Source organism: Canis lupus, chromosome 7 (genome assembly GCF_003254725.2).
Source record: "Canis lupus dingo isolate Sandy chromosome 7, ASM325472v2, whole genome shotgun sequence".
Lineage (NCBI taxonomy): Eukaryota > Metazoa > Chordata > Mammalia > Carnivora > Canidae > Canis > Canis lupus.
In genome coordinates, this window is record NC_064249.1 from 5,896,353 (window position 1) to 5,918,929 (window position 22,577).

Consider the following 22,577-nt stretch of genomic DNA (forward strand, 5'->3'; position numbering starts at 1 on the left):
GTCTGCGGGGGGGGCAATATTTTCTCCACAACCTCAAGGCACGGAGCACGTATGTTCTTGTCAAGCCAGTGCCACACCGTTCCAGTCACCACAGGCGGAACACCTCACTTGCGGGCTCCCTTCTAAATGCCCAAGGGCACCCAGATTCCCTCCTGGTGGTGTGCTGTGCAGTACCTTCCCTGTGAAAACTGGTCGCTTTCGAGAGACAAACTGCTCTTGGCAGTTGAGTAATTCCACCAGCACGAGAACCCTTGGGAAGAGCCTTCCAGAGCTTATAGGGCCTCGCCTCAACACTGGCAGTGCCTTCCCCAAGTGTTCAGCCCACTTTCAGGGAATAGCTTCTTTATCCCTTTGGATTTTCTTTGTTAGTGATCCTCTTTCCTCATCGTTCACATTCAGTTTTCATTTGCCAGAGTGTCTCCTCTTCTGCCCGTTGCCTTTTCAGAATTTGTGGGTGGAGAGGGAAACAGTCTGTGGGCACAATGTAAGAAAGCCTATTACAATTATTTCCCGAGTTTCAACTCCTGGGTCCTTTTGCTCAAACCGTGGTAGACCTTCCCTTTGCTTGCATTGGTCAGTGATTCAGATCAGCAAGTGAAGGTGCTGGCAAACCCAGAAGAGCAGCAGCTTTTATGTGACAGATTACTCTGGTCTCACTGAGGTGTGGAGAGGAGCAGCCCCGGGCCGGAAAGCTGCTTCCTCAGTCACCAGGACCTTCCGTCCTGCAGTCCTTCTATCCCATCACGTTGACACATCGTCCTCAAAATGCGCTGGGAGCCTACCCCCTCGCACAGCGTAGCTATCCAAGCACCGGGAAGGGGCCTCAAGGCCACACTAACTTCAGGCCCTGGTGCACGTTGGTCTTGACTCACCATCACAGCTCACACCACACAGTGTTTCACGAACAATTAGAGCTTTTAGACATTTATATGTGTTTTAGTCTCATGTAGTCTGTAGAAAGGCTACTTTCCTGGCCCAGCTTGTTCCTGGTAAGGCATTCAAGAAACACCAGCTCAATACATTAAAAAAATAGTTGGAGAAGCATTTTCAATCTCTTCTGAATTATCTTGCCCAAGACCAAAGGGAATCTAATTGTAACATCCTAGAGACTTCTTAAAGTCCTCTTTTCCCAATTCTCTTGAAATCTCACACACACACACACTGCAGTCTAACCCCCCGCCGCCCCCTCACTCTACTGCCAGCCTAGGCACCGCTGACTTCCCTGCTCACTCCCGCGTCTCCTCCACCAATCGCGGTCTCCTCATTCCTTGGACGAGCAAGCCGACCGGTCAGTACAGCTTCTGTGTTTGGTGTGTTACCTCAGTTCTCCAGAAAACAACCTGGATGAGATCAAATTGCCGTTAATGTCCAAAGGGCTAGAGGGGTTTATGAATCCTCATTTAGTAATTTTTCTAAAGCTTGGACACTCATAATAAAGCATATAATCCTAAAATCCCTTATAGGCAATCCCCAAATCCACAAAGCTTTGAAAGCAAAGTTTTCTCCCATTTTATTTAACAGGAAAATCTGACCTAACCGTTGTGAGGATATTTATAGTCTCTGTATATCTCACTTAAAGATTTTTACATTTCATAGAAAAATATTACTAAGATAATATTATGAATAATATAGTACCTTTCTAAGGCCCTAATTGGAATCTGAAATGAATTGAGGTGAAGAATTATTGGCAGTTACTTCCTGTAAGAATGCTCCATTTTATTAGGAATTGAGGAATTTCTCAGCGATGAAAGAATTCCTAATTTTAAGAGTAAACAAAATTTTCTTTCACTATTTTTTAAATCATTTATTTTACAGACATACACATTTGCATGCAGGGGAACTTATATGCCTCAAGAAGTAGAATATGTGATGTGTTAAGCAAAATTACTCAAAACCTGACAAAAGAGACAAAAAGAAATCACTGGAGAAATTTTTCAGTGGGTTGCTGAGTATTGTTTTGTAGACCCTCCCTGGGATTATTGATTTCATGGGGGTGGGGTAATTTTTATTGACTTTCTATTAATTAGTCTTTTAAAGATTTTATTTATTCATGAGACCTACAGAGAGAGGCAGGGACACAGGCAGAGGGAGAAGCAGGCTCCCTGTGGGAAGCCTGATGCCGGACTCGATCTCAGGACCCTGGGATCACATCCGGAGCCAAAGGCGCCCTAATTAGTCGTTTTTACAACTCCAGAAGACTAGAGGTTAATTTGTAGGAAATAGATGGGAATACAAATGATTCTTTCTGAAAGCAACGCAAAGTATTCCTAATAATGAGGCCAGTGAATTTTGTCCAGTAGAAATTCAATTAATTTCCATCTCCAATGAGAAAAGCTCATTCCAAATATTACAGTTTGTTACCATGTATGCTATTAACCAGTTTGCCATCGATTAGGCAAGTCACCTCAGAAGGCCTTTGCCTTGAATATGTAAATCTCTGTTCCTCGCATTCTCTGAATTAGTTCTAGCATCTTCAAGGTTTTCTCATGAAGGAGTTGAATAAAATCTTTGACATGAATTCATTTTATGTTTATAGGCACGTCATGTTGTTTACTCTTTCGAGAACTATACTTAAAAAGGTGTCTGCACATAGGAACTCATACAGTTGTTGAGTGAGGATAAGCTATGGAAACCCCGTAAAGGGCAGTGCACAGCAAATGCACTGCAAATCCATATCAGTATGGATTTGAGCGGCTCTGGGAGAGTTTCTGTATGACGACTGTGCTCTTTTTATTGGTCCCCTGTTGCTCTTATTTACCTAGCAGACAATTCTGCTTTACATTATGGAGTGCTGAGGAAGGAAAGGCATGTGGGACACAATCCTTGTCCTAGAGTTAACAGCCTCACGTGGGAAAAAGGCATGAGCAAATCATCATAGGTAATGGTAATGGGCAGAGAAGAAAAAAACACTTAAGACCTTTCTGTGTCCTTAATGCTTTATACTCATTATGATGCTTTATATTAGTTCATTACAACCTAAAATCGTGGAGGAACTTTTACCCCAGTTTCATAACCAGAGCAAGGACAACCAGCTGATCGCTGTAACAGTCATGAATAAGAAGGCAGGAGCACCCAAACAATTTCACATGTTTTCATTCCTGAAACCAAGGTTTTTTCCCTCATCTCCCTCTTAGTTCATTTGGTTGACCCTGGACTCAGGCTCAAGCCTGAGGCCCAAAGCCCTGCAGAATGGGAACCCTGGTGCAGGCCTGGCAAATGAGGACCAGGTGTTGCTGTAGGGCTTTGGAGTTTTTCTCAGGTTGGGACATTATCAGGGTGGGCTCCTTGCTGGGAAGCCTCGGATCTGGAAGATCCAAGACCAGGTAAGGTTAGTTCACTTCCTTGAGCCTTCCAGGCTGCAGTGATCAGTGCTGCTTGTAGACAACCTGGCGTTTGAGAGCCCGGGGGAACGTGGCACTCAGAGCTGTGTTGCTCTCCTGAAAGCACTGGACATCGGCCTGCCCTCCTCCACCTGTAGAGCTGAAGAGAGTTGCAGAAGCTGGACTGGAAACGATAGCAAATATTGACAGAAGCGAGGGTCAGGGTAACACCCTCTGGCCAAGTCGGCTGTGGAGGGATAAGCCTGCAGATCCAAAGGAACTGGTCAACTGGATTTGCACAATGGACCCTGGCAAGTTCTAAAACTGAGTTTTAAAACTGGCAGCTCGTCAAGCCACCAGAATCCCTCCCTGTACTAACTTCCTCATAGCTGTTCTTATTTTCTGTTGTAGGATTTTTTTTTTTTTTTTAATTCTTTCCAGGGAAGAGAAATCAGGACAACCTCTTAACCTCTTCCCTGGAAAGGAGGTATCGCAGGCAGTGTTAGAAGATCTGCTTTGATCCGAACCAGGTGTTGGCTGGTTTGGGTTAATCCCAGCCTGGCTCAAGCAACCGATCACGAAATGTTTTTTCGGTTCGTGTGCTATCTCGTGGTTGTGTGGCTGATTCCTGCCTCAGATGGTGCGTATGCCTGATTAAGATTGGTTTACAAGCCACTTGCTACCAGTTTGGGGGGGTATGAGGCATTCTGTCTTAGGGTTTTAATGAAACTTAAATTTCTGAAATGCATTTCCTTTGTTGAAAAATCTCATTACTTGGCCTAATGCTCTGTACTCAGTAGGAGCTTAGTAAAATTTAATGATGATTCTGCTCTATGAAGTGGGTGGTTAACTGTTTACTTTCCCTTTCTGTTCTGGGGGCAAAGAGTACCAATTTCAGAATCTTGAGAGATCTGTTGTAACCCCCCAAGACTGCTCCTTAGAAAGGGGACTGTTTCTTTAGGGGGTAGATGACCTATGGCTGAATTTGAGTGAATCCTATTAGCCTTTCGAAAACACAACTTTGGGAATTATCGGGAAGGGAGGCATGTGGGTAGACCTGGACGTGGAAGAGGACAAGGAATCAGAAGCCGTACTCCTGCATGAAGACCCTTGGTTGGCAATTTGAGGGGCCTCCTCCCGGCATGGGGTATGTCAGGTGAATCCCTTATCTTTTTTCTTCCAACAGAGAGCTGTTCAGAACTTCCTCCGGTGGAAAATAGCATATTCGTTGCAGAGGAGTCAGAAGGACAAATTCAGGGAATTTATGTCTGTATCAAGGGCTACCACCTGGTCGGAAAGAAAACCTTTTTTTGCAATGCCTCTCTGGAGTGGAACGCCCCCGTTCCCACATGTCAGTGTAAGTTTGAGCTTTCTGTTTCTTCATACAGCTTTCCGTCCCACTCGATGCTTTCACATCCCACTTCCAGGAGGCCATGTTCAAACTTTATAAGACAAAAATTCTCAATTTCTAGGAATTCATTTTTAAAGCACTCTAGGGTGGAATGTCTTCTCTGAGAAGCTACATGATCAGCTCTTGCTCAGTACTGATGCAATTAACTAATTAATTGATGGAATGAATAGACACTATCAACCCTGCAGGAAGAAAAGAATTTCTTCCATGTATTAAAACAACCTTTGGGGGGCTATCATTTGTTTAGTATCATACGCCTTTAAAATATTTATGTTATAAGAAATTTTAAGCATACAAAAGATGGAAGAGTAAAATCAATTCATATTACTTACCACTTACCTTCAACAATTATCCACCTATAACCAATCTTTTCTACAATCCTATTTTGCATTATTATTTTTTTAAGATTTTATTTATTTATTCATGAGACACACAGAGAGAGAGGAAGAGACACAGGCAGAAGGAGAAGCAGGCTCCATGCAGGGAGCCCAGTGTGGGACTCGTTCCCAGGACCTCGGGATCACGCCCTGAGCCAAAGGCAGAGCCACCCAGGCATCCCCATTATTATTATTATTATAATTTTTAGGTAAATATGTCATAGTCTATTTCATCCATTATATAACTTTTGAACCGAGAAAAATTCATGTTCTCAATATACAAATGTGATAACTGAGATCCAAGTGATTTGCTCAAGTATAGAAAACTCACTTGTGAAGTCTGTAGAGACAGAACCACTGGTCAATATCCTCATTATTATTACTATTTGTAGGACTAGCTGGGTTCATTCTCCCTTACACTTAAAGTACATCAATATGTCTGTCCTTTATTTGTATAACCAAATTCATCTCTCTGTATTCTCTCCTGTTTTTTCACCTGGGAAAAGCAAAACGAAACAAAGTGACTGGATGACAAACATTTGATTGGATGAAGGGGAAGGGAACACTTGCCTCAGACATAGGGTGCAGAATTTTCAGCAGTGCTTGACAGGAGGATGAACACACTATTGGTCATTTCCAGTTATATGCTTAATTAATTTCTTTTAGCAAGTTCAAGTACCAACTGCCAACTGTCACCCTAGTGCATGACTGGAGACCTTTCCAGTCTCTCTTATACCAACCTAGTCTTTCATCGGACATTGACATGGTTTAGTGCCATGTACAAGTGCAGTTTGTAGTCCCTATGAAAAAATGCAGTTTTGGGGTGCCTGGGCAGCTCAGTGGTTGAGCATCTACCTTCAGCTCAGAGCATGATCTGGGGGTTCCAGGATCGAGTCCCACATTGGCTCCCTGCATGGAGCCTGCTTCTCCCTCTGCCTGTGTCTCTGCCTCTCTCTGTGTGTGTCTCATGAATAAATAAATAAAATATTTTTTTTTAAAGTGCAGTTTTAGTTCTGATTTCTATTTTCTCAGTGAGGTCTGAGGAGGTCTAGCCTTTGCAGTGGTGTCCTTTCAGATCCCTTCCTGTTTTCTCCTTTAGTGGGCCACTGTCCTGTCCCTGTGCTGGTGAATGGTAACTCCAGTTTCCTGGGTCCTGTGAATGTGGGTGACAAAATCACTTTTGAGTGCAATGAGCACTATATCCTCAAGGGCAGCAGTTGGAGTCAGTGCCTGGACAACCACACCTGGATGCCTCCCTTGCCTACCTGCAAAAGCAGTAAGTATGAGAGAAACAAGTGCAAATCCAAAGGTACCAATTAGATACCAATTAGATATCTTTTTTTTTTTTTTTTTTGTACCTGGGAAGGCTTGGGAACTAGGAAGCAACCAAGAAACAAGTGGAGCTCACAGAGCCAAGTGCTACCTCAAACAATGTGTTTCAGTGAAAAGAATAGCTTCCAAACAGTAAATTCTTTTTCTACCCCTTTCAAGTAGGATTCAGATCCCACCCACTAAGTCCAAAACAAGGTTAGTTTGAGGCATCTGACTTTTTTTTTTAATTTCACAATACTGACTTAAAGTTCTTATTTGAGGAATACACAAAAACAGGGGGAAAGGATCATAACTCATCCATTGCAAAGTTATATAAAATAAGAGTTGAAAGTACTTCCTTCTGGGATGCCTGGGTGGCTCAGTGGTTGAATGGTTCAGCGTCTGCCTTTGGCTCAGGTCGTGAACTTAGGGTCTGGGGATCGAGTCCCACATCGGGCTCCCCACAGGGAGCCTGTTTCTCCCTCTGCCTGTGTCTCTGCCTCTCTCTCTGCGTCTCTCAGGAATAAATAAATATAATCTTTAAGAAAAAATATAAAAAGAAAGTACCTCCTTCTAACACGGTAATTCACAGCTTTCAGAGGTACTTAGTTGGATGTGTTTGTTTCATGACTTTTATGTTTGTGCAGACATTTTAATAAAAGCATACTCACACATATCTACACACATATACACCTACAAAAATGGGACTTTATGTAATTTTTTAATTGCTTTTTTGGTGTAACATTATACATGGGAACCATTTTCAGATCAGTATATGTTGCTCTATTCCCTATTTGTTTTTTCTTAAGATTGTATTTATTTATTAATGAGAGACACAGAAAGGCAGAGACCTAGGCAGAGGGAGAAGCAGGCTCCATGCAGGAAGCCCAAAGTGGGACTCGATCCCAGGAGACTCCAGGATCACACCCTGAACCGAAGGCAGATGTGCAACCTCTGAGCCACCAAGCATCCCTTTATCTTCTGCTTTTATTTATTTTTTAAATATTAATTTGAGAGAGACAGAGCATGAGCAGAGAGAAAGAGAAGCAGACTTCCTGCTGGGTAAGAAGCTTGATACATCACTGGATCCCAGGACCCTGGGATCATGACCTGAGCCAAAGGCAGATGCTTAACCGACTGAGCCATCCCAGGTACCCCTATATTAAACTTTTAAATAATAATATGGATATGCCATAATTGATGAACATTTATTCTATTTCTGTATTTTTGCTATTACAATGCTGAAATGATTGTTATATATTTGTATACATATACATATATCTTTATATCTAGCTCTTATTTCTGTAGTCTAGATTCCTAGAATGATCAATGGGTCACAGGGTATACTTACTTGCCAAATATATTTAAAAGATCCAGAAATTCTACCAAAAAACTTTATTCTTGAACAAAAATAAATATTGAAAAATCAATAGTATTACTTGCTAATAATAGTTATGAGATGAATACTGAAATGTAAAATAATTTCATTCATGAGACCTATTTGAAAATTTACCTGAAGGACATAAAATAAGACTTAAATAAAAGAAAATATATTCCATGATCCTGGATGGATAGATTACACGTTACAATGTAATTCTGACCAGAATTTCAAATTTAAAAATATAAAATAAAAAAATTAAGTTTAAAATCTCATTTGGAAAGGTACCTATCTAACATTACAGATTTATTTATTTAAAGACTTAATTTTTTAGAGCAGCTTTAGGTTTATAATAAAACTGAAGGGAAGATACAGAGATTTCCCATATAATCCCTACCCCCACATATGCACATTATTGATCATTCACCAGAATAGTACTTTTTTTTAATTGTTTACCAAAGATGAGCCAATGTTGACACATCATGATCACCCTAAGTCTATAGTTACCTAAGGACTCACTCTTGGTGGTGTACATTCAGTGGGTTTGGACAGATGCATAATGACACATATTTACCATTATAATATCATGCAGATTTTTTTTGCTGCCCTAAAAATCCTCTGTGCTGTTTATTCATCTCTCTACTCACCCCACCCCTTTCAACCACTGATCTTCTTATTGTTTCCATAGTTTTGCCTTTTACAGATGTCTTATATTTGGAATCATACAGTATGTAGTCTTTTCAGATTGGCTTTTTCTACTTAGTAATATGCATTTAAGATTCCATATGCAGGGGATCCCTGGGTGGCGCAGCGGTTTAGCGCCTGCCTTTGGCCCAGGGCGCGATCCTGGAGACCCGGGATCGAATCCCACATCGGGCTCCCGGTGCATGGAGCCTGCTTCTCCCTCTGCCTATGTCTCTGCCTCTCTCTCTCTGTGTGACTATCATAAATAAATAAATAAATAAATAAATAAATAAATAAATAAATAAATATTTTAAAAAAGATTCCATATGCATTTAAGATTCCTCCATGTCTTTTCATAGCTTAATAGCTCATTTTCTTTTATTAAATAATATCCTATTTCTGGATGTACCACTGCTTATTGATCCACTCATCTTCTAAAGAACATCTAGGTTGCTTCCAAAGTTTGGCAATTATGAACAAAGCTGCTATAGATATAGCAGGTGCAGGTTTTTGTGGGGACAAAAGTTTTCAACTCCTTTGGATAAGTACCAAGGAGTGCAATTGTTGGATTTTAGTGTATTTAGCTTTGTGAGAAATCACCCAACTGTCTTACAAAGTGGTTATATCATTTTACATCCCCACCAACAATGTATGAAAGGTCTTGTTGCTCTACATCCTTGTCAGCATTTGGTGTTATCAGTGTCCGAGATCTTGGCCATTCTGATAGATGTTTAGTGGTATCCCATTGTTGCTTTAATTTGCATTTCCTGATGATATGCGCTAATTTTCCATCTGTGTCTCTTCTTTGGTGAGGTGTCTGTAAAGTCGTTGGCCTATTTTTTAATCAGGTTATCTTCTTGTTGAGTTTTAAGAGTTCTTTGTATGCTTTGGATAACAGTCCTTTATTTGATTCGTCTTTTGCAATTATTTTCTCCCAGCCTGTGGCTTATCTTCTCATTCTCTTGATATGTCATCCATAGCACTGAAGTGTTAAGTTTTAATGAATTGCAGCCGATCCATTATTTCATGGATGATGTCTTTACTGCTGTATCTAAAAAGGCACCACTATACTTAAGGTCATATAAGTTTTCTCCTACATTATCTTCTAGATTTTCATATTTTTATATTTTACAGTCAGGCCTATGATCCATTTTGAGTTAATTTTTTATGAAGGATATAAAATTTATATCTCAATTCGCTTTTTTGCATGTGGATGTTCAGTTGTACCAGCACGATTTGTTTAAAAAAAAAAAAAAACTATCTTTATTGTATTGCCTCTGCTCCTTTAAAGATCACCTGACTCTATTTATGTGGGTCTATTTCTGGGTTTTCTATTCCATTTCACTGATTTATTTGTTTATTCTTTTACTAATACCACACTGTCTTGATTATTGTAGCTTTATGTAAGTCTTGAAGTCAGGTAGCTTTAATTCTGCAACTTTGTCCTACATTTTAAATATTGTATTGGCTATTCTGGTTCTTTTGCCTCCTTTATAAAACTATCACATAAACCTTTTGTTAATATTCCTAAAATAATTTGGTGGAATTTTGATTAATATTGCATTGAAGATTTAATATAGATCACATTGGGAAGAGCTGACATCATGACAGTATTGAGTCTTCCTAACCATGAACATGGAATACCTCTGCATCTATTTAGTTCTTCTTTGATTTCATTCATCAGAATTTTATAGTTTTTCTCTAATAGACCTTGTATGTATTTTTAGATTTATACGTAAGTATTTAATTTTTCGTGGTTGCTAATGTAAATGGTATTATACTTTTAATTTTAAGTTCCACTTGCTCATTGTTGATATATAAGAAAATAATTGAGCTCTGTATATTAAACTTGTATCCTGCAACTTTGACATAATAGCTTATAAGTTTCAGGAGATTTTTTGGCCAATTCTTTGGATTTTCTACATAAAGAATCATGTAATCTGTGAAAAAGACAGTTTTATATCTCCTTCCCAATATGTATACCTTCTATTTTCCTTCCTTTTCTTATTGCACTAGCAAGGACTTTCAATATGATTGTTTGAAGGAATAGTGAGAGGAAACATTTTACAAATTTATTTTTTGGAAAATAATGAGTAATATATATATTTGGCTAGATAAAAGGGGAGGAAACCCTTTATCAGATGATAAAATGTAAAACAAAATTACTATAAGTGAAAGAGCATTAAAATGACAAATTATAGATGCTATAATTCATATATCATTAAAACAACTAAGTAATGACACAGAAAAGTAGAACAGTTTATTTTAAATTAGTGGGAAAAGTCTGTATTCAATGATAATGGGATAATTATCTATTTAGAAAAAACAAAATTAGGGATCCCTGGGTGGCTCAGTGATTTAGCGCCTGCCTTCCGCCCAGGATGTCATTCTGGAGTCCTGGGATCAAGTCCCACATCTGGCACCCCGCATGGAGCCTGCTTCTCCCTCTGCCTGTTTCTCTCTCTCTCTCTCTCTCTCTCTCTCTGTCTCTCATGAATAAAGAATATATTTAAAAAAGAAAAAAAAAAGAAAAAACAAAATTAGAACTCTACTCATGTCATATTAAAAATTAATTCCAAATGGGTTTAAGTGTATAACTGAAAAAGCAAAATTATTGAAGAAAGTATGAAAATTTATTATCTTGGATTGGAGAAGGTTTTCCTAAGAAGTAACAAAACCCCTGAAGTCCTAAAGGAAGAAAATGGACAGATTTAAACGAATTTTTTAAATCAAAACTTTTATCTATTCAAAGACATCATAAAAAGTAAAAGATAATAGGCTTAGAAAAATATTTGCAACATATTTGATGGCTAAGAAGTTAGTGTTTTTAATATACAAAGACACCCCCCCTCCTAAAATCTGTGACAAATAGGCAACCTAATAGCAAAATGGCAGATTTTAAAGATAGATAATTCCAAGATAAGCCCCAAATAGCATTTATATTCCTCAAATTTATGGAAGAACAGTGAATGTAACTAATAATTGCAGAAATGAATATTAGGTACACATGTTTTACTGATCAGGTTGACAAATAATTTAAAATTTTGATTTGATCTAACATCATTCAGGATACGAGGGACTAGCCACTTAGGTCAGAGAAAGAGATAACACTCTGTGGATGTATTTTGGCAGTAGCTATTAAAATAGTAGATAGGCAGTTTAAAAGCACAAACTAGAGCTAACTTCTTTTAAGGAGTTTGTGGTTACTTAAAACGTGCATACGTGCTACATGAAGTTAAACTACAAGCATATAACATTATCATTAGCTGGACATAAGCTTGAAGTATTTATTTCTCAAAGACCTTTTCTGTTTCACTCTCTTTAATTTAATACATTCTATCCTACGAATAAAATGCAGGATTTCTGTCTTTTTATGTTAGTTCATTGCCCAATTTTAGGGGAAGCTTGTTGGGTCCCTGAGTAAAGCAAATCCTTTTCTGCTTAGACCCAAGATCTGTATCATCTCTTTCAGTTCACAACTATATTCTTCAAAGTCACCAGTAGAGCCCTGTATAAACTGGGATGCCTATGATCAATTCACTGAAATTCTTTTCCTTTCCTCTATACAGCTTTTGAACTCAGTTTCTTATCCTTTAAAAATTATTTATTAACTGTTCAAAGAAAACATCTGTGTTGTGGAAAAAATACAGAAAATAAAAGAAACATTTAATTATCTACAAGCCTACTATCCAGAAATAATAGAATACTTTGATATGTAATTTTCAGGCTTTTTTTTTCTGTTCATATATGTTTATGCATATTGTGTATTTTTTACAGAAATAGTATTCTATGCTATTGTTATAATTACATTTTTATTTGTATGCATTATTATACATAGTATCCTATACTATGTACTATACTAATGCATGCTCTTTTATGCTTTGCTGTTTTTACCCAACTATTTGTTTTGAAGGCATTTGTTTCTATAGATATATACATACCTAATTATTCTTAATTTATCTTTTAATCTTGATCACCATGTTTAGACTCATAATGTCAGAGCTCAAAGGGACTTTAGAGGTAGTACTATTTAAACTGCTCATCGGGGCACCTAGGTGGCTCAGCGGTTGAGCATCTGCCTTTGGCCTAGGTCATGATCGTGGGGTCCTGGGATCCGGTGAGGAGCCTGCTTCTGTCTCTGCCTGTGTCTCTGTGTCTCTCATGAATAAATAAAAAAAATCTTTTTAAAAATAAATAAACTGCTCATCTTACAGGTTAGGAAGGAAGCCAAGAAGGATGAAATGGTGGTTAGTGGAAGAACCAGAACTGAAATTCACAACATCTAATACTTTGTTCAACTCTCTTTATACACTCCCCTTCTTTCCTCCCAGCTGTTTTCTCCTTGTTTCTGAAGCTCTCATATTGCACAATTCTGTCCTACAGAGAATGTCAGCTTCCATTTGAACTTGCGCCATTTATCTCCCAACTTAGGGAGTTAACTTTTCCCACCTCTACCTCTGATTTGAATTTTTTCTTTTTTCTTTCTTTCTTTCTTTCTTTCTTTCTTTCTTTCTTTCTTTCTTTCTTTCTTTCTTTCTTTCTTTCTTTCTTTCTTTTCTTTTCTTTTCTTTTCTTTTCTTTTTCTTTTCGAAGATTTTATTTATTTATTTACGAGAGACACAGACAGAGAGGCAGAGACACAGGCAGAGGGAGAAGCAGGCTCCCTGCGGGGATCCCGATGGGGACTCGATCCCAGGACTTCAAGATCACACCCTGGGCCGAAGGCAGACGCTCAACTGCTGAGCCACCCAGGGATCCCCTCAATTTTTTTCTTTTCTTGTTCACTGACCATCTCTACAACTTAAACTTCCTTTCCTCAAGCTCATGCCAATGAAGAAGTACTCTTAAACTGTTAATGACTCAGAGGATAAGCAGGGGGAAGGAGTCTTTCCAATGGAAAAACATGATTTTGACCAGAAGGAAATGAATGGAGAATGTGTCCCCAGATCCCACGTGGATGACAGTTACACTTAGGGGGTACTATTAATTGAGTACAACCCATGACTGTCACTCCTGTACTCCTGTTTCTCAGGAAACTGTGGCCCTCCTGAGAATCCAGCTCATGGCTATTTTGAAGGGGGAGATTTCAGCTCAGGATCTACCATTACTTATCACTGTGAAGACGGGTAAGTGTATGCAGCCTTTCAAATGCAAGATCTTGCCCATTGACTGCTAGCATTGTTTTGGCGAATGACCCAGTCCATCTCACCTAATGCCCTGATTTCCTACTGCCTCTGGTATCAGAGCTCATTCTGATTTTGAGAGCTGCTTTAGCCCATTGCCAGCTCTCCTCAATCTCTAGAAGACAGACTGATCCTCTTATTTATCCTAGAGAAGATATTTAAAATGGATATTTTTCTAAATAATCTCAGAACAAACTCAAAGAAATATAGAACATATGGAACTGCAGAAAGAGAATGATTTATTGTTCCATCCTGCCCCACCCCATCTGGTTTCCTGTTGGTAGTTACTTGAATTAAAAAAAAAATCCTTTAAAGAAAAAGAAAGATTTAGAGAATGATTTATAGAGCTTTAATACATCTTAATTAAAGGCTAATTTTAATTTAGACTACCCGGTCACCCACCTTACAGATCTATTCTTTCCTTGACTTCAAGTCTTTATTCAGGGTCATGTCTCCTCATTAGCATTTCAATTTCATTATATACTTCTAGTGGACTTTGCAGTCAACTTTTATGTTTTTCTGATTAAAAGCTGTAACTCCTTCATAAAATTTATTTGAGGGCTATCTCTAGCTTCCCAATCCCTTTTAGAGTATAGATAGCAGATGCTTTTTTAAGTTACTGAATGATGACAAGCTTTTTCCCTCACGCTCTCCACCCAACAACTGTTGTAAACACACACATTCAGAATCTCACTCCTCCATGTTTTATAGATTGAACTGGCACTTGGGTCCTGTCCACCCCCAAGGAGAACAGTTTTAGTTGGTTACTGTTTTGTAATACTGATAGAACTTAAGCATGCATTAAGGGTCAGGGGTGGATGCTATCACAGTAGGAAATAATGAAATACAACTACACAAAACCAGCCTTACTTGCCCAGTTCAGAAGGTGAGAAGGCTAAATTCATTGCCCTTCTGATTTCTGTTCAGATACCACTTAGTGGGCACACAGGACCAACAGTGCATTGATGGGGAGTGGAACAGTGCACTTCCAGTCTGTAAATTGATCCAAGAAACTCCCAAACCGACTCCACAGACTGAGTGTGAGAAGACAATTGTAAGTAGTAGGCTTTTGTCTGTCTTATTCACAGTTGTATCCCTAGAGCCTAACATCATTTCTGGTACATGCTCAGTAAATACCTGTTCAATATGGGATGTTTTTGAAGGGCTGTTAGAAGGGGGCTCATGAGCTATTAACTCATATGTGGAAGTTCTCATTTGCTACCATCATCACAAACACCTCATGAGGACCTATTGGTAGGAGTTGTCCCATGGACTTTAGAGAACAAGTTTTATAAACTCGTGTCTTAGACTTGTGTGTATTGCTGTGAAAAGTCTCAAATTCTTCTAGGATCCAAAAACCACTGAACAGATAAATTTCCATTGAAATTCCCTCTTTTATTTATATTTATTACTGCGATAATAATAAGTATATAAAAGCCAGCAAATTTAAATGATTCATCATGTTGAAGACTCCGATTTGTCTTTAAGCTAGCCTGGTTCTGAGCCCCCAGTCACGGGCCTGAGCACTACTTACTCATTAGCTTCAGACCATCCAGCTGGATCTCAGTTATTACATTTTAACTTAATTTTTTTTCTTTTCTTCAGTTTGCCTTTCAGAAGGACATAGAATATTGCAAAGCCATAGAAGACTTTATGCAAAGACTAAAGGAAAATGGCTTAACAATGGAGGAGCTAAAACATTCTCTGGAAATAAAGAAAGCTGTGTTGTTGGCCAAAATGTCCTGACATTGTAGCTGAGCAGACTGGGTAATAGAATTGCATCTACGAATAAATTTTCCTCTTGGTTCTAAAACTATTTTCAAATTTTTTTCTCATTGGATTGGAAAGCAACTTCATAGTAACAACGTGTGTGTGTGTGTGTGTGTGTGTGTGTGTGTCTGTGTTGTTCTCACAATGTGGAAAGATCAAGTATGGTGGTTGTCTGTTTAAGACCAGAATTAGCAGCACATTAATGGGGAGTGAAGGGTCTAATTTCCTGTCTGTAAGGAGAATGGGAAGCTCAGATCACAGCTAAGGGTATGCCTCATATTTTAATGAGACACAAATGATGAGGCAAAAAATAACTTCAAATTAACCAAAACTTATGAAGCAAAAATTAACCTCTCAATTTGGGAAAATAGATTCAGGATAGTTATATCCTTAAAATGATCTGTTGAGACAAAAGTAGAATTAGGACCTAAACTCTCTTCTGAGTCTCCCCTATATTCTGTTTAAGGAACCAAGTTCCTAAATCTTCTGCAGTAATACTGCTTACCACCTTTGGATGAAACCCAGCCCTGCAAGGTAAATTTGAGATGGTGAAATATAAGTGAATATATTTTCTTCTCTTTTTAGAGGGCAGAAGAAGCAAGAATCCTGAGGTAGCGTAGGTTTTCCTATCAGGATGCCATATTGAGATGATATGACAAGCTTCTCCCATCTCTCACTCTGACCTCTACCAAACCACATAGGAAATTTGGATGAAATACAAACAAAATACAGAAGAGAACTTGAAATAATGGAATGTCCCTAGATGAAGTTATGAAGAAGAATAAGAAATAGGAATAAGAAATTCTCAAGTAGGGACACCTGGGTGGCTCAGCAGTTGAGGGTGTCTGCCTTCAGCTCAGGGCATGACCCCCCAAGAGTCCCAGGGTCAAGTCCCCCCGCCCCCCCCCCCCCCCCCCCCCCCCCGCCCCGGGCCAAATTGGGCTCCCAGCAGGGAGCCTGCTTTTCCCTCTGCCTCTGTGTGTGTGTGTCTCTCATGAGTAAATAAATAAAATCTTAAAAAAAAAAAAAAAGAAACTCTCGAGTAGCCCACAGTTTACTAAGACACAAGACAGGTATACACATATCATTAATTCAGGGTGGTTCGAATAAAATTAACACTTTTTACAGAACAGTGTGCTAAGGGAACTCAGCCTTGAAGAGGAGGAGGCAGGAAAATTGTTAAGGAGAGTCAGTTATTGGGCCTTTAAAAGTAAGCAGGATTAAGAGACAAAGATTAGTGCAAAGGATATTACAAGTGAGATGCAGTAAGAGCATCATAAAGAGTCATAAGCTTTTGAACCAAGTAAATCTACTCCTCAGATTATTATTTTTAGTTTGAAGCTAGTCATTCTATCATTGTATATATTTTCTGTACTGGGAGACCTTGTGAACATTTGAAATGTCCAATCTTAGGAAAATTTTTAGTATATTATGGTACATCAAATGTAATGCAACCTTTTACAAGTTACTTATGAACAGAAAATCTTAAAAATATAATTCTACGTAAAAGTAGAATACAGAATAATAAGAACTTATGATTGCATTTCTATAAAACCTTTCTTCTTGTAAAGACCAGACAATAACAGGCACAGATGAAAACCATTGTCTTAGGATGATGAAACTCCAGGTGTTTATTCTCTTAAAAATCTTTAATGTTTTAAGTTGAGTTTTTAATAATAATTAAAAAAAAAAAAAACGTGCAGAGGCAAGGGAGATGGAGCATGTTTAGGGAATGGGACATGGCCTAGGTTGGCCTGGATAAAGCATGAAGTGATGAGAAAGAAGTCTGGACAGACACATTAAGGCCAGTTTCTGGAGGCTTTTAAAGGGCATGTTAGAGAATTTAAACTTTATTTGGTACGCAGTGAGAAGAGATCGAAGACATCCAAGAAAGGAAGTGATAAGCACCGAACACAGACTTGGCTCACAACAGTATGTAGTACCTGTAGAAGTAGGAAAAGAATAGAGAGAAAGGAACCATTTTAAGGGCTACTGCAGTAGTCCATGCAGGAGACAATGATAACCTGAGCAGCAGAAACAGAGAGAGAATATGTGAGGGACATTGGAAAATCAAATAAAAACAACTTATCAACTCATCAAACATTGGAGGATGAGGGAGAGGAAGGGTTTAAAGGTGAATTTGAAATTCCATTCCCGGAAGTCCAAATTACTGTTGGGGTCAGAAGGTGAAGCATCTTTCTGGGCAGGAAATGAGAAGTTCCCCTTTGGATGTGCGGCATGTAAGGTGCTTCTAAGGTGTCCGATGGGCAACAAACACAGTAAGTCTGCATTAAGGAGAGTGATCAGAGATACAGAGGTGGTCATGGGGTAGTTCTCTTATAAGGAATAAAGCCATGACGGCAGGTACGATAAAGGTAATGAAGAGAAATATTTTTGAAAAGAAGAACCTGGGACATATCTATATGTAGGGATGAGAAAGAACAAGAAGAGGTAAGAACAAATAAGCATTTTGTAAAAGAGGTGAATCAGAAAAGTTCATGAAAATGGAAGTCAAAGGAGAAGAGTTTCAGAAAGGAGATTATCAGCAGGGCTGATGAGAAATCAGGAGATAAGAAATTAAGAGCATGCCTGAAAGAGGTGTGTCCCTAAGCAAGGGAAGAAGCCAGAATGGGAGGCCACAACAGGAGGGGCGGAAGGAGGGGGATTAAGGAGAAAGTAAGCAGGAAACTCAGGAGACCTAAGAACTTAATTATCTCATGACCGAGCAAAAATGAAATTTGAGGTTTTGGCAAGATTTAAGGAATATTTCAGGATGAAAGATGCATTGAAAATAAGAAAAGAACAGAGATCTCTTCTGAAGCAAGAGTGACTAAGAGGCGGCACCTGAGTGGCTCAGTCGGTTAAGGGTCTGCCTTTGGCTCAAGTCTTGATCCTGGGTTCCTGGGATCCAGTCCTGTATCCGGCTCCCTGCTCAGCGGGGAGTCTGCTTCTCCTTCTCCCTCTGCCCCTCCTCCTCCTGCTCTCTCTCTCCCTCTCCTTCTCATTCTCTTTCTCAAATAAAATCTTGAAAAAAAAAAAAAAACTAGGAGAGAAATGTGAGGTGAATAGAAGCTACTGTAGAATGATTGTTTAGTGGACTAGGAGGCAAGATCACCAGCTGAGAGGAAAACAGTTCGGTGACCTGGAGAGAAAAACTTGGAACAGTCACTGTGGAAAGGAAAGCAAAGCACTGTAGATTTGGGAAATGGTATTTCGAAAACTCAACTTTAAAGGTGGTATTTCCTTCAATTTAGCTCTCAAGATTTGGCATAATCTGGAATCCTCTACACTCATTCTCGGCAAATCAGCAAATCAGTCTCACCTTGTGACTTGGCCCATGTTCTCTTTACCTTCTCATTTTTATCTAATAATTTTGCTACTTTTCATTCAAAGCCCAGCTCAAATCTCGTATCTCTGTCAAAGCTTGTGAGATGCTTCGATTCTGCTCTTTTCTGAGACCCTTAAGAGACTTCTGATATTTATGACAGAAAAAGTGAAGTTTTCAGGAAAAATTCCCCTTTAATAGCCATCTCCCGAGCACACAAACCTCGACTTTGAGGAATAATACCTTAATTAGATAAATGTCAGAGTTTGAGGTTCTTCCTAGATCTGAATGATCACAAACAGCGCTCCGTGACAGATCAACTTCTGGAAATAATTTGGTGTCCGACAATGTAGTAGTCAATGAACATGTATTGCACATTGCAGAAATTGGGTAAATTTGTTAAACTCCCCCACCATTGTGCTTTCTTGGGGTGGAATGAAGACCAACAAGGGCAAAGTCATCAGTCACTGAGCCCCAGGAAGGCCTGCTGGACCTAGCATCGTGGAAAGTGGATCAAAGTGGACCTAGTCGCAACCCTACAGTACCCAAGTTTTCTAGGCTAGCTGCATTGCAACATATATGTCTGCCTTGTATTTATGAAAAGAAAAAAGAATCTTGGCATCAAATTCATATTGCCTTTCCACTTAGGGGAAATGCTTGGCAGAGAAGAAAACAAATGATTGCAACATGTTATCAAGAATAAGGGTTAGTGCCCAGAAAAGGAGATTAGGTAAATACCAGTGCTTTATTTCTGTTGTTAATCATTCACTGGGCCAGTAGAAAGTCTCTGCCCATCCATTACAATTTAGCCATCCCTGATCAGCCAATCACATGCCTGGAATTCAGGGACTTTGTGGTGGTGCAATTACCAGCTAGCTTCAGGGGACTCTGGTAAACTGATCTGGGGAGGAACTAAAATTATTAGAGATCCAGACCGTTTTTCCCTGGAGAAACGACCCAAGGCCCCACAATAGAGTCTTCTACTTCTTCTTCAGCTACCTGCAGGTCAGTGGGTTACTTGGGGTACCTTGAGGAAAAGGCCGGTGTGTTTGGCCTTTTAAGGAGGACAAGATTAGAAAGATAAGACAAACACTTGGAGGGTATTTTCAGCTGAAATCTTTTCAGGAGTACTGCATTAGTGGATTATATGACTTGAAAAGTACATATAAATGTACTTTTAAATTATTTAAAATTTTTTAAATTTTTTTAAATTAAATTTAAATTTATTTTAAATTTTTTTAAATTATAAATGGGGAATAATAATGCATACTAATAAACTAAAGCAGAAAGGAAGTGAAAGGTGACTCTCGCTATTGTATCTAAAAGTCAAGAGTGTTGGTTCATTGATTCTTTACCATCACTCCACACAGGAGTTGAGGCAGGAGGTAAAGCAGACTTTCCAAAGGGTTTCACAGAAGACCTGGTTTGTATAGGCTACAGCCTAAAAATTGATGCAATGCCCTTTGAGATTTAATTAACCCCCCTCACATCCTCTCCACCATCAACAGCAAAGATCTTTTGATTTGGTAATAAGAAGGATGTTGCTCAGCCTCCAGTTAGCTTTCTGAAGCTAGAAACCTTAGTTGTTCTCACCTCCTTTCTCTTCCTCACTTCTCTGAATTCAGCAATGTTGATTACTCTTCTTTCTTGAAGTTTCCTTCTCCCTTGGTGGGGCAAGACACAGTACTATTCTTGTTCTTATTTTTGACTCCTCAACCACTCTTAGCTGATTCCTGTTCTGTCTCTCTAAATACAGTATTACAAAGAGAATGAAAAATAGAATATCTAGAATGAGCAGAAGCATCACAGAAGGTTAGGCTTAAGTGTAGTGATACACTTGAATATAATATGAGCACACAAGGAAGAAGCTGATAGATAAAGAGATTCCAGGAAGGAAGTGAAAGTGTGTAAGCAATTTCTTTCTGGGATCTGGAAGTGATGTGATTGAGTGTGCAGCTATAAGAAAGGAGCTGAGACTGGAGAAAAATATTACCCTTTCCAAAGGTAGGCAAGCTTTTTTCCTTTTTTTTTTTTTTTTTTTTTTAAAGATCTTATTTATTTGAGAGAGAACATGAGCAGGAGGGAGAGGGAGAAGCAAACTCCCCTGATGAGCAGGGAGCCCAACCTCAGGGCTCAATCCCAGGACCCTGGGATCATGACCTGAGCTGAAGCTGCTACTGCTATGCATAACTGACTGAGCCACCCAGGCACCCCAGGACGTATGTATGCTTTAGAGTTTAGACAAAATAAATACATGGACTTAAAAAAGTAATCTTTAATGGAAGGAGAAAGTTGGGAGCTGAGGATTTTTCCAGTGCCTCTCAAATTGTGCTGCACTGTGCAAGCCATCAGAGACCTGCCATGTTGGCTATAACTCTTGAGTTGGTTTCACTTCTATAGGAATTTAAAAGGTGAAGATGTCATCAAAATATTAGGGCATTTGCCTGGGAAGTCTAAGCTTTTCAGTGGGTAGCTAATAGCATTCCAGACTTTGTATGGAATGGAAAGATGATATAAGTTTACTGTCATCGTTTGAGAGTTGAGAAACTAAGACCCACGGAGCTGACATGGCTTCTTCAAGATCATAGGATTAGACTGTAGTGTGACTGGGGCTCCAATTCGGGTCTCCTTAACTCTCAAGTCCTAGTCGCCCCATCCTCTGTGGTTTGCTGAATCCTGTGCAGGTTCTACTGATGGACCACAGGCATCATGATGGTGAACTGCGGATGCCACCCCTGGCCCACTGAGCCACCGTACAACCTGAGAACTAGTGAGGGAAGTGGGATCACTGTATTATTTATCTCTCCAAAATTTATGAAACACTTCATAGACATTATTCCACTTGGTCTTCAGTAAGGCAGTTAGTCATTCTTGCTCTGAAGATAAAACTATATTGAGTTTTATTTATTTCACATTTATTGGATAAGCTATTATAGTTACAGTATCAGGTCAGCAAATTAAGAAGTTGAATTAACATCTTCATGTCTTCATGGGACCTGCAATCTATTTTAGGAAGTAAGTGAATAGTGAATAGAAACAATACAATGTGGTATTACGATTAAGGTATCAGGGAAATACTAGGGGAGCATAGAAGTGACTCATATTTCTCGATGGGTTTGGACAATACTTCATTAAGGAGGTGACATTTGATCTGGACAGTGAATCAAGAGCATCCGTGCACAAGAGATGTTATATGCAAATGCTTGTAAGAGTTAAAAAAAAATCCAGGATGGGGCAATTGGGTGGCTCAATCCATTAAGCATATGTCTTCAGCTCAGGTCATGATCCCAGGGTCCTGAGATCCAGCCCCAGTGTTAAGCTCCCTGCTCCATGACAAGTCTGCTTCTCCCTCTCCCTCTGCCTGCTGCTTTGCCTACTTGTGCTCTCTCGCATGCATTCTTTCTCAATAAATAAATAAATAAATAAATAAATTAATTAATTAATTAAAAAAATCTTTAAAGAGATCCAGAATGTGTTTGAGAAAGATAGAAACCTTCACGAAGTTAAGGCACAGTGTTTCAAGTGAGTAGAAGCAGAGGAAGGTTGGGAGAGGTATGGAAACCTAGTGAATTTGGGACCATTGGAGTTTTTAAGTAAATTGCTTTTTTGGAATCAGCCTACAAGCTGGTTTACAAATGTTTAGGGGCTTTAGTGGTGGTCTAGGGTGGGTGAAGGAAATTATAAGTACATAAATCCAGACTATGGAAGGGGGGTGGGTGTAGGAAAGAGTGCAGATTCTAGTGCTGCTATGGCCAACGTAATGGGACTTGGAGACTGAACATGGGGGGCAGTGGTGGGCAAGAGAGAGGAGGCCAGGA

General features: G+C 39.2%; 2 protein-coding genes across 3 annotated transcripts in view; both read left to right on the forward strand.

The window, feature by feature from the left end:
• The first annotated feature begins 3,424 nt into the window (after positions 1 to 3,424).
• Positions 3,425 to 15,480, forward strand: C4BPB (complement component 4 binding protein beta). The gene is made up of 6 exons (XM_025429758.3): positions 3,425 to 3,960; positions 4,507 to 4,677; positions 6,208 to 6,384; positions 13,514 to 13,607; positions 14,592 to 14,718; positions 15,270 to 15,480. The coding sequence occupies exons 1-6, from the start codon at positions 3,903 to 3,905 to the stop codon at positions 15,408 to 15,410; spliced, it is 768 nt and encodes a 255-aa protein (XP_025285543.1). The 5' UTR covers positions 3,425 to 3,902; the 3' UTR covers positions 15,411 to 15,480.
• A 2,118-nt stretch (positions 15,481 to 17,598) lies between these two features.
• Positions 17,599 to 22,577, forward strand: part of C4BPA (complement component 4 binding protein alpha) — a 29,918-nt gene continuing 24,939 nt past the window's right edge. The window contains exon 1 of one of the 2 annotated variants that reach the window (XM_025429760.3): positions 17,599 to 17,713. The gene's annotated coding sequence lies outside the window, so the exon portion shown is untranslated. Of the gene's footprint in view, positions 17,714 to 19,602; positions 19,765 to 22,577 lie in introns of those variants that run through there. The other variant, XM_025429759.3, reaches the window with a different exon arrangement.